Below are 12,635 nucleotides of genomic sequence, written 5' to 3'. Positions count from 1 at the left end.
GTCACGTTTCTGACCTAGAGGCAATCCCAGGCCAGGTTCCTGCCCCAGTGGTAATCTTGTGCTAATGTCTTAGTGTAAGACAGAGTCATTGATTCCTCCCCGGTGCGACTGCCTCATGCAGCAGCACACTGTTAGTGCCCAATACCCAGTTCTTTCTACAATTGCTGAATCCAACTATTCATTCTGATTCAGGTATTGTTCCTTTCTGTAGGTGCTTACAGGTCCAGGCCTCTAAATAAAATGTTTCTACATTTCATTTGAAGAATTGACTCGTGCTTCCATGTAGTAGTTGCAGCTAGTCAGCTAGGAACACATATAGTTCTAATGCATTTTAAATAAACCGCTGTCAAGCAACATAATATACTGAAGAGATAACAATGATCTACTTTTTGCCCTGACTATTGGTGTGTAATTGTGATGAAGATGCACACTTACAAACTACATGCCCACAGCAAATAAAATGTTCGAATTCATTTTTGGAAAGCAAAGATATTAAAGAATAAACAAGGAATCTGATTAAATTAATCATTAGTTAGATATCAATGTGCATAAAATTATACTGAATAATTGCATAAAAAGTAGTTTAAGATGTTTCTGTTTGTCTGCATGTCAGACTGAGAACACAATTTTAGTGCATTAGTGCGTAGACACGTCACTCAACATTTCCAGGCCACTAGATGGGGCAACCTATCAGCTTTAATATAAGAAAGACAAGTAACTGCAGTACTCAGCTCTTTGGAGGATTTTGACGAAACATTGCTACACAAAAGAAGACCTCCACATATAAAACTGGACTTATTGAATTGACAAAGAGAAATAAAAACACTAACCCATACTTGATCATCCTAACATTAATGATTTTATACAACACAAGTCATATAGAAGTCAATTTGAAAAATGTATTCCAGGAATCCAAGTGAAACTAGCAATGCATCTCTGAAATAACCGTCGAATATTGTTTGTGAACAAGTTATACATACATGGTGAATTCCACAACAACAACAGTAACAGCAACAACAAATGCATACAATTCTTTATTGAAGTAAAAGAATACTTGTGGCCCTAGAAAGTAGATAATAGCTGCAGTTATTAATTTTTAGTTGCAATCTCCACAGGTTGTCCAGTGAGTGTGGTCACAGTAAATTTATTAACAACAAATTTATTTATTTATTTATTTATTTATTTATTTATTTATTAACAACAACAACAACAACAATAATAATCATAACAACAACAACAACAACAACAACAACAATAATAATAATAATAATAATAATAACAGTTATTCTTGTTGTTGTTGTGGTTGTTATTATTTATGAATACACACTTTAACTAACTGAATAAAAAAAATCACATTAATAAACAACATTAAAACCACTGACAGGTGAAGTGAATAACATTGATTACCTTGTTACACTGGTACCTGTCAAGGGGTGGGAAATATTAGGCATCAAGTGAACAGTCAGTTCTTGAAGTTGATTTGTTGGAAGAAGGAAAAAGGGGTAACTTTGATAAGGGCCAAATTGTGATGGCTAGATGACTCAGTCAGAACATGTCTAAAATGGCAGGTCTTGTGGTGTGTTCCTACCAAAAGTGGTCCAAGGAAGGACAACCGGTTAACCAGCAACAGGGTCATGGGTGCCCAAGGCTTATTGATGTCTCTGGGGAGAGAAAGGTGGCCCATCTAGTTCAAGCTACTGTAGCACAAGTTGCTGTAAAAGTGAATTGTTAACTAAATGGGTTAATAGATAATTAACCTATTTGTGCCCAAATTGTTCTTTGTGATTTCCTGCACATTAAGGTATTACCAGTGACTCATATGAACTTATTAAGTAACAGTGTTTTCTCCTAACAATTGTTATTAAGCAATTTGCCCACCAGCAACTACAGTTATTAACTATTCCAATCCAGTTGCTGGAAGTTATGAAACTTTAACATGTTTATTTGGAGAAATTGATTATAATTACTGACAGAAGGGTATATTTAAATGAAAAAAAAAAAAACCTTTTGCTTGAAAGCAGTATATTAAAAACAATAAATAATAAGCTATTCAAGGCATTTTAATAACATTACAAAACTAACAAAATTAAGAACATTGATCAACTTGATCAATACCCATATCTTTAATCAAAGAAATTGTAGAATTAAAAATTATTTATCTTTAATTTATTTTTAAAAAATTATCTTTCTTTTCATGTTACACATGACGTGGACTCGACTATAATTTCCGAGTCCAAAATTTCAGAGTCCGTGTCAAGTTTGAGTACAAATTTACCCAAGTGCGTGACAAGTCCGAGTTCGTTCATAATTGGACTTGAGTCCAAGTCCGGGATCGAGTACCCCAACTCTAGTCTACACTGTAAAGAGGATGGTTCGAGTGGCCAAAAAATCTCCAAGGATCACAGCTGGAGAATTGCAGAAGTTTATTGTGTCTTGGGGTCAGAAAGTCTCCAAAACTACAATCCGAAGTCACCTACATCACCACAAGTAGTTTGGAAGGGTTTCAAGAAGAAAAAAAAAAAAACACACTTCGTACTTTTTTCCACAGATGAATATCACATCTATTGATATTTCTGTTGAATACATGGTTGAAAAAGCTCATTTCTCTTGGAGTTTTGTTCAAGTATATTAACTTTATTAATAGGCATCGTTTCAAAGAGGATAAAATGTTTGCTCGTCCAAATATATATATATTTTTAAAAACCATCAATTTCCATGGGGTGTACTTATTTGTTTCACATGCCCGTATATAGAGCATGTCCATGATTACAAGGTATTTGCTTGCTTCAGTTTCTCCTCCAATATACATGAAATTGAAAGTATTTTTTCTAGAGATATTCACAATGCAATAATTATCACCATCTCAACAAAACACAGTAAATATATATACATGTCTCGGAGATAGTTGGCTTTATCACATGGCAGGAAGTAAAATGATATATTATTAAAGTATATTCTTTAGTATATTCTTTCATAGACAAATCTTTAAATCTTTTTTTATAACTTTACTCCATTTAATACAAGAGAAATTTTAGCCTGTGGGAGAGTCCTGTGCCAAAAACAAGGTTTCACAGCCCAATTGTTTTCAAGCTCCAGTTTGAAATTGTTTCAGACCCAGTGGGCTTATGAAAATTGACATTCATTTGAATTTTAAAAAATTGGCAAACAATGGATGAGTTGGCACTTCAAGTTTCTGACAATGCTCGTTCTGTGAATACTTATCAACTAAGCAGTTTTTAGATTTTATATGTTCAAATACTTCTGAGGACAGCTAAATACTTTATTTAATTTTACTTGTAATTCTATAGAAAGTCTTAAAAAGTAGCAGAGGAAAAATTCATTCTAATATACTTAAATTTGATATTGCAACATGACAAAAAGGATTAATCACTAGGGGGTGAAAACTCTGTGCTATCAACAGGTGATACATTAAAAGAAAGACCATGTAGCTCAGTGGATAAGAGGGCTATACTGATCTGCAAGTCATTAGTTCAAATCTCAGCACTACCAAACTGCCACTGCCGGTCCCATGAGCAAGGCCCTCGACTGCTCAGCTCTACTGTATAAGTGAGAAGAATGTAAGTTGATCTGGATAAAAGTGTCTGCCAAATGCTGTCAATGTAAAACCTCATAAAGTGCCTCAGTAAGGTGCTGCACATTCACAAGCCACCAGAACAGCCTTGACCAATTTTCTACAAGTGTTTGGAACTACACTGAAGCAATGAACACCACTCTTCCAAAATTCCATCAAGTGGTGTTTTCTGATTATAGTGGAGAAGAGCACTGTCTCAAATCTCCCTAAGCTGTTCAACTGAGTTGAGATCTGGTGACTGTGAAGGCCATAGCATACTCATCAAACCATTCAGGGCCCCGAGCCATGTGGACCGAACTAATGTTACAGGTTTCTTTTCCCTGGAAAAGACAACATCTGGATGGCAGCATATGTTGCTTCATAATGTGTACATATCTGTCTGCATTAATGGTGCCCTCACAGATGTACAAGTTACCCAGCCATGGGCACTGACACGCCCACATACCATACCAGACTCTGGCTTTTGAACCTGACAGTGATAACAGCTTGGATGGTCCTTTTCCTCTTTGGCCCGGAGAACACGACAGCTGTTTTATCCAGAAACTATTTGAAATGTTGACTCGTCGGACCACAAAACACGATTCCACTGTGCTACTGTCCATCTCACATGAGACTGAGCCCAAAGAAGTCGGCGGTGCTTCTGGACAGTGTTGATGTATGGCTTCTGCTTTGCACAGTAAAGCTTTATCTTGTTTATATAAGTCCAGGGACAGTGGTGGCTTGGCGGTTAAGGCTCTGGGTTACTGATCGAAAAGTTGGGGGTTCAAGCCCCAGCATTGCCAGGCTGCCACTGTTGGGCCCTTGAGCAAGGCCCTTAACCCTGTCTGCTCCAGGAGCGCTGTATCATGGCTGACCCCGCACTCTGACCCCAACTTCCTAACATGCTGGGGTATGCAAAGAAAAGAATTTCACTGGCAAATGTATATGTGATCATAAAAAATGTAATCAGCTGCTTGATTATATTATATTATGTTCATTTCTACCTAATTAACTTGATGCAAAATTTATTTGCACATGCACCAGGAGGTTGCTCATGTGAGCCACGACTGGCAAGAGATAACCAGAACTATAATCAAGCAGCTGTCGATATTGTGTTCTGTTCTCAAAAATATAAATTTCTTTGGTTTTAAATGTAAAAAAAAAAAAAGAATCCTGATAGTATTCTCATTTTTTTTTTTTTACAAAATGTACCTGTAATCTGATTACTTTGTGTTTTGTTGTAGCTGTAACGGATCACAGTTACCCGTTTTTTGTATTCTGATTACGTACCGCCATTACATGTATTCCGTTACTCCCCAAGCCTGTCTATAGCTTATGAGCACATAAGGAATAGCAGAACCCTCTTTTAACCCTCAGCTGTATGACAGGGAGGTCTACCTGCACTGCTGCTTGTTTTGCGATTCGTTTCTGAGCATAAATGTTTCAGAGGTAACTGATCTTTATTTGGTCTAATCCTGTATTTGGAATGGAAAACTTGACTTAGGTTCTCAGGCTAACTTGCAAATGAACAGACCCCAACTCCAATTTGAAAAATGTATTCCAGGAATCCAAGTGAAACTAGCAATGCATCTCTGAAATAACCGTCGAATATTGTTTGTGCACAAGTTATACATACATGGTGAATTCCACAACAACAACAGTAACAGCAACAACAAATGCATACAATTCTTTATTGAAGTAAAAGAATACTTGTGGCCCTAGAAAGTAGATAATAGCTGCAGTTATTAATTTTTAGTTGCAATCACCACAGGTTGTCCAGTGAGTGTGGTCACAGTAAATTTATTAATAACAACAAATTTATTTATTTATTAACAACAACAACAACAACAACAATAATCATCATAACAACAACAACAACAATAATAATAATAATAATAATAACAATAATAATAACAATAATAATAATAATAATAACAGTTATTATTCTTATTATTATTATTGTTGTTGTTGTTGTTGTTGTTGTTGTGGTGGTGGTTGTTATTATTTATGAATACACACTTTAACTAACTGAATAAAAAAATCACATTAATAAACAACATTAAAACCACTGACAGGTGAAGTGAATAACATTGATTACCTTGTTACACTGGTACCTGTCAAGGGGTGGGAAATATTAGGCATCAAGTGAACAGTCAGTTCTTGAAGTTGATTTGTTGGAAGAAGGAAAAATGGGTAACTTTGATAAGGGCCAAATTGTGATGGCTAGATGACTCAGTCAGAACATGTCCAAAATGGCAGGTCTTGTGGTGTGTTCCTACCAAAAGTGGTCCAAGGAAGGACAACCGGTTAACCAGCAACAGGGTCATGAGTGCCCAAGGCTTATTGATGTCTCTGGGGAGAGAAAGGTGGCCCATCTAGTTCGAGCTACTGTAGCACAAGTTGCTGTAAAAGTGAATTGTTAACTAAATGGGTTAATAGATAATTAACCTATTTGTGCCCAAATTGTTCTTTGTGATTTCCTGCACATTAAGGTATTACCAGTGACTCATATGAACTTATTAAGTAACAGTGTTTTCTCCTAACAATTGTTATTAAGCAATTTGCCCACCAGCAACTACAGTTATTAACTATTCCAATCCAGTTGCTGGAAGTTATGAAACTTTAACATGTTTATTTGGAGAAATTGATTATAATTACTGACAGAAGGGTATATTTAAATGAAAAAAAAAAAAACCTTTTGCTTGAAAGCAGTATATTAAAAACAATAAATAATAAGCTATTCAAGGCATTTTAATAACATTACAAAACTAACAAAATTAAGAACATTGATCAACTTGATCAATACCCATATCTTTAATCAAAGAAATTGTAGAATTAAAAATTATTTATCTTTAATTTATTTTTAAAAAATTATCTTTCTTTTCATGTTACACATGACGTGGACTCGACTATAATTTCCGAGTCCAAAATTTCAGAGTCCGTGTCAAGTTTGAGTACAAATTTACCCAAGTGCGTGACAAGTCCGAGTTCGTTCATAATTGGACTTGAGTCCAAGTCCGGGATCGAGTACCCCAACTCTAGTCTACACTGTAAAGAGGATGGTTCGAGTGGCCAAAAAATCTCCAAGGATCACAGCTGGAGAATTGCAGAAGTTTATTGTGTCTTGGGGTCAGAAAGTCTCCAAAACTACAATCCGAAGTCACCTACATCACCACAAGTAGTTTGGAAGGGTTTCAAGAAGAAAAAAAAAAAAACACACTTCGTACTTTTTTCCACAGATGAATATCACATCTATTGATATTTCTGTTGAATACATGGTTGAAAAAGCTCATTTCTCTTGGAGTTTTGTTCAAGTATATTAACTTTATTAATAGGCATCGTTTCAAAGAGGATAAAATGTTTGCTCGTCCAAATATATATATATTTTTAAAAACCATCAATTTCCATGGGGTGTACTTATTTGTTTCACATGCCCGTATATAGAGCATGTCCATGATTACAAGGTATTTGCTTGCTTCAGTTTCTCCTCCAATATACATGAAATTGAAAGTATTTTTTCTAGAGATATTCACAATGCAATAATTATCACCATCTCAACAAAACACAGTAAATATATATACATGTCTCGGAGATAGTTGGCTTTATCACATGGCAGGAAGTAAAATGATATATTATTAAAGTATATTCTTTAGTATATTCTTTCATAGACAAATCTTTAAATCTTTTTTTATAACTTTACTCCATTTAATACAAGAGAAATTTTAGCCTGTGGGAGAGTCCTGTGCCAAAAACAAGGTTTCACAGCCCAATTGTTTTCAAGCTCCAGTTTGAAATTGTTTCAGACCCAGTGGGCTTATGAAAATTGACATTCATTTGAATTTTAAAAAATTGGCAAACAATGGATGAGTTGGCACTTCAAGTTTCTGACAATGCTCGTTCTGTGAATACTTATCAACTAAGCAGTTTTTAGATTTTATATGTTCAAATACTTCTGAGGACAGCTAAATACTTTATTTAATTTTACTTGTAATTCTATAGAAAGTCTTAAAAAGTAGCAGAGGAAAAATTCATTCTAATATACTTAAATTTGATATTGCAACATGACAAAAAGGATTAATCACTAGGGGGTGAAAACTCTGTGCTATCAACAGGTGATACATTAAAAGAAAGACCATGTAGCTCAGTGGATAAGAGGGCTATACTGATCTGCAAGTCATTAGTTCAAATCTCAGCACTACCAAACTGCCACTGCCGGTCCCATGAGCAAGGCCCTCGACTGCTCAGCTCTACTGTATAAGTGAGAAGAATGTAAGTTGATCTGGATAAAAGTGTCTGCCAAATGCTGTCAATGTAAAACCTCATAAAGTGCCTCAGTAAGGTGCTGCACATTCACAAGCCACCAGAACAGCCTTGACCAATTTTCTACAAGTGTTTGGAACTACACTGAAGCAATGAACACCACTCTTCCAAAATTCCATCAAGTGGTGTTTTCTGATTATAGTGGAGAAGAGCACTGTCTCAAATCTCCCTTAGCTGTTCAACTGAGTTGAGATCTGGTGACTGTGAAGGCCATAGCATACTCATCAAACCATTCAGGGTACCAGACTCTGGCTTTTGAACCTGACAGTGATAACAGCTTGGATGGTCCTTTTCCTCTTTGGCCCGGAGAACACGACAGCTGTTTTATCCAGAAACTATTTGAAATGTTGACTCGTCGGACCACAAAACACGATTCCACTGTGCTACTGTCCATCTCACATGAGACTGAGCCCAAAGAAGTCAGTGGTGCTTCTGGACAGTGTTGATGTATGGCTTCTGCTTTGCACAGTAAAGCTTTATCTTGCATCTGTGGATGCCGTGGCGAATGCTTTGGTGTTTACCAAAGTATTCCTGAGCCCATGTCAGGATATCCATTAAAGACTCATGACGGTTTTTAAGACAGTGACGTGTGAGGGATCAGAGATCACGTGCATTCAGAAGGGGTTTTCGGCCTTGCCCTTTACACACCGAGATTTGATCTTCCTTGAATCTTTCAATTAGATTGTGCACTGTAGAAGGTGAAATACCTAAAATCCTTCCAATTTGTTCTTTGGGGAATGTTGTTCTCACAATGGTGGATTATTTTCTGATTTCTGAGTCTCGACCCATCGTTGCTCTTGAAGGACTAGGCCTGTTTTGGAGGCTCCTTATATACTATGATTAGACGATTGCCTCACCTGTTTCACATCACCTTCTTATTTCAACTTGTCACATCGCTATTAATACTAAATTGCCCCTGTCCCATTTTTTTTGAAACATGTTGCATGCATCAATTTCAAAATAAACATTTACCTTAAAAAACCTATGCAGTTGATTAGGTAAAACATCAAATACCTTGTCTTTATACGTTTTTTGTTTAAATACAAGTCAAAGTACATTTACAAATTACTCCTCTTTGTTTTTATAAGCGTTTTCCATACTGTCCCAATTTTTTCGGAATTGTGAGCAGTGTATACTGGCCAGGAACTTTGCTATCTCCTCATGAATAAGCTTATCTCTGCTCAGCTCAAATTTTCCATCACACTTGAAACTTCATCACAAGGCTGAGAAAATATTGGAATATTCATTGCACGATGAGAAATGAAAAGGTCACACAGCTTTGTTTGTCCAGCACATCCTACAGATGCTCGATTTTATTGACATCTGGGGCAATTGGAGGCCAAGCCAACACCTTAAACACTTTGTCATGTTCCCTTAAACCATTCCTGAACATTTTTTTGCGGTGTGGCAGGGCGCATTATCCTGCTGAAAGAGGCCACTAACATTAGTACCTACCAAAAGTGGTTCTGGGAAGGACAACCAGTGAACAGGTGACAGGGTCATGTATGGACATATAGCACAAATTGCTGAAAAAGTTAATGGTGGTTATGATAGAAAGGTTTCAGAACACGATTTCAGGTTGCATCACAACTTCCTGCATCTGGGGCTGCGTAGCTGCAGACAGATCAGAGTGCCCATGCTGACCCCTGTCCACTACCGAACGCACCTACAATGGGCACATGAGCATCAGAACTGGACCATAGAGCAATGGAAGAAGGTGTTCTGGTCTGGTGAATTACTTTTTCTTTTGTATCATGTAGATGGCCGGGTGCATGTGTGTCGCTTACCTGGGGAAGAGATGGCACCAGGATGCAGTATGGGATGAAGACAAGCTGGTGGAGGAGGTGTGATGCTCTGGAAAATGTTCTGCTGGGAAACTTTGGGTCCTGCCATTCATGTGGATGTTACTTTGACACGTACCACCTAGCAAAACATTACTGCAGACCAAGTACACCAATCAAGGCAGCAGTGGCCTCTTTCAGCAGGATAATACACCTTGCCACACTACAATAATGGTTCAGAAGTGGTTTGAGGAACATGCCAAAGTGTTTAAGTTGTTGACTTGGCCTCCAAATTCTCAAGATCTCAACTGGATGATGATGGAGAAGAGTACTATCTTGAGATTGAGTTATTGTTATTGTGAAGGCCATAGCATATGATTTACATAATTTCCACACTCATCAAACCATTCAGTGAGCCCCCGATCCCTGAGAACCGAACCAACCTTACAAGTTTCTTTTACTACTTTTTTTTTTGTCCTTAATCACAAGCAAAGTACATGTAAATCAATTATGTGAGAATTGTATATTGGCCAAGAACTTTGTAACAGCATCTCCTCCCGTAAGATACTATATAAATAATCTCGTACAGCTCTGCAGAAGCGAGAGCTGCTTGGAAGAGCATCATTTTTGTGCTTTCTAAGTAAACACAGGTCTGATACCGCATTCGAAAAATGGAAGTCTTCTTTGGGACATGGAAACTCATCAAAAAAGTGAACTTTGATGAGTACTTGATAGCAATGGGTAAGTTGTATCTATTTCATTTTATGTCACTGCGGTGGAATTTCTTATGTACAGTATGGCAGTTATTAAATGTAAATGTACTGACGTTTTTTAAATAGTGACCAATTATTCACATTTCTTTTTGGATTTCATGACGCTATTTTGTTCCGTATATTTTCACAGGTATTTTACAGGATCTGAACAATGACACGATTAAACCAACTGACACTTTTCACCGAGACGGGGAACATGTAGTCTTGACTATAAAGAACAGCCACTTTACCAGAGATGTGAGGTTCAAACTGAATGAGGAGTTCTTTGAGGATACCAAGGATGGGAGGCTCTGCCATGTAAGAGCCTAGAAATCATTTCCAATTGACAGTTTGCTAGATTTTTTTTCTTTTTACAAACTCTTTTGAGATTGCAGGTTTCTTACAGCATAAGATTGTAGGTCTAGCATGAAGTAAATCTTGAGAAGTTGATCTGTCCTTTACGGCAGGTTCAATCATCCAATTGGTAAACTAGTAGTGGTTTTAAATATCTACATAAGATAAATGCATGTCTATTTCTTTTTCCAGAGTGTCATAAGCCTTAAGGGAGGTCAACTGGTACAGGTGCAGAAATGGGATGGAAAAGAAACCACGATTGTACGTGAGATCAAGGGGAGCAACATGATTATGGTGAGAGTTTTGTTTAATTAACACTTATTACGTTAATTTTATATGAAAAGCATGTAGTAATATATTTTTCTTTGCATCTTACAGACACTGAAATTTAATGGTGTTCAAGGAATGCGGCTCTATGAGAAGGTTTAACTGTTTAATCAGTGATCTTCTTTGCCCTTTTCTTCTACACTGGCCTGCAGTCTGGAAGCAAATAATATTACACATATAACTTTGAAATCAATGGAATTGATTGCAATACTAATAAATAAATAAATCATGAAATGATTTGTGTATTAAGGTTATTGTTTTTTTAATCCACACACAAGCCTTAAGCCTTTTTATGAACAAACACAACTATTAAAGTTGGATTGAAAACATAATAAGTGTAAAAATGTCAAGAGCATAGCTTAATGTCTCTCGATGTTGCATGATTCAATGAATCGACTTGGGTGCAATGTAACGTACAGTATATGAACAAGGCTATCTCTGCTCAGTTCAAATTTCCCATCACACTTGAAACTTCATCACAAGGCTGAGAAATTATAGGAATATTCATTGCATGATGAGAAATGAAAAAGGTGGCACAGCAAATGATCTGTTTGTTAACCTGTAGTAATGTGTCGTAACCTATAGTAAGATAACAGAGAAACAATAAAGCCATCAGATGCATCATTTTACGTTTAGTGAGCATCTTATACAGTTTTCAATACTTCAGCATCAGACCTGCCATGACAGCTAAAAAAACATGTTTTAACATGGTGACAGGTGTTACTTGTTAGCCAGGTGTGTCTTGTTAGATTGATTGTTTAAACAATAAATAGCTCTGAACATCTACTCTTGACTTTAGCCTTTGGTTTCATCTGTGAAGACTGCATTTGGTGTTAAAAAGGATAAGCCAACATGAAGATCTGAGAGCTGTCTGTGGGAGAAAAGCAAGACATTTTGAAGCTGAGAAAAGAGGGAAAATCAATCAGAGGCATTGCACAAACATTGGGTATATATATATTTACATCTGGGTGACACCGAATAGTGCAATTTTAAATATCTTCCCTTCTATAAACTGTATACTAAGGTGCTATTGTGATTGTGATCTCATTTCCATGAGCTGTAAGCCGTAATCATCAACATTAAGATGAAAAAAAGGCTTGAAATATTTCACTTTATGTGTAAAGAATATAGAATATGAAATGCGCGTGCTCTCCGATCCCTCAGACGTTACTGTGTAATACTAATGGATATCCTGACATGGGCTCGGGAATACTTTGGTAAACCTTTGGTAAATTATGTGTTTTCAATATACAGGGTGAAGTGAATTTTCAAATGACGCTTTTTGTTTGTTTTTTTGCATTTTCCATACTGTCCCAATGTTTTCAGAATTGGGGTTGTACTGCATTCTACTGCAATTCATCTTGGATGGGACATCAGTCCACTACAGGACACACACACACACACACACACACACACACACACAAACACACATTCACATCTACAGGCAATTTTACATTATTCAGTCCACCTACTTGCCTGTTTTTGGACAGTGGGAGGAAACCTGGAAAAACCCAGAGGAAGTCCCCACAC

At 36.8% G+C, this 12,635-nt stretch overlaps 1 protein-coding gene across 1 annotated transcript; it reads left to right on the top strand.

The window, feature by feature from the left end:
* Positions 1-10,262: 10,262 nt before the first annotated feature.
* On the top strand, positions 10,263-11,342 carry LOC128606707 (fatty acid-binding protein, brain). Its single transcript, XM_053623052.1, has 4 exons — positions 10,263-10,413; positions 10,576-10,742; positions 10,971-11,072; positions 11,157-11,342. Exons 1-4 carry the CDS (start codon positions 10,344-10,346, stop codon positions 11,205-11,207), a joined length of 390 nt encoding a protein of 129 aa, XP_053479027.1. The 5' UTR covers positions 10,263-10,343; the 3' UTR covers positions 11,208-11,342.
* The last annotated feature ends 1,293 nt before the right edge of the window (positions 11,343-12,635 follow it).

The sequence above is a fragment of the Ictalurus furcatus genome, chromosome 1 (genome assembly GCF_023375685.1).
Source record: "Ictalurus furcatus strain D&B chromosome 1, Billie_1.0, whole genome shotgun sequence".
NCBI classification, from domain to species: domain Eukaryota; kingdom Metazoa; phylum Chordata; class Actinopteri; order Siluriformes; family Ictaluridae; genus Ictalurus; species Ictalurus furcatus.
The sequence above is the reverse complement of the archived record's forward strand: the minus strand, read 5'-3'. Positions and strand labels throughout refer to the sequence as shown.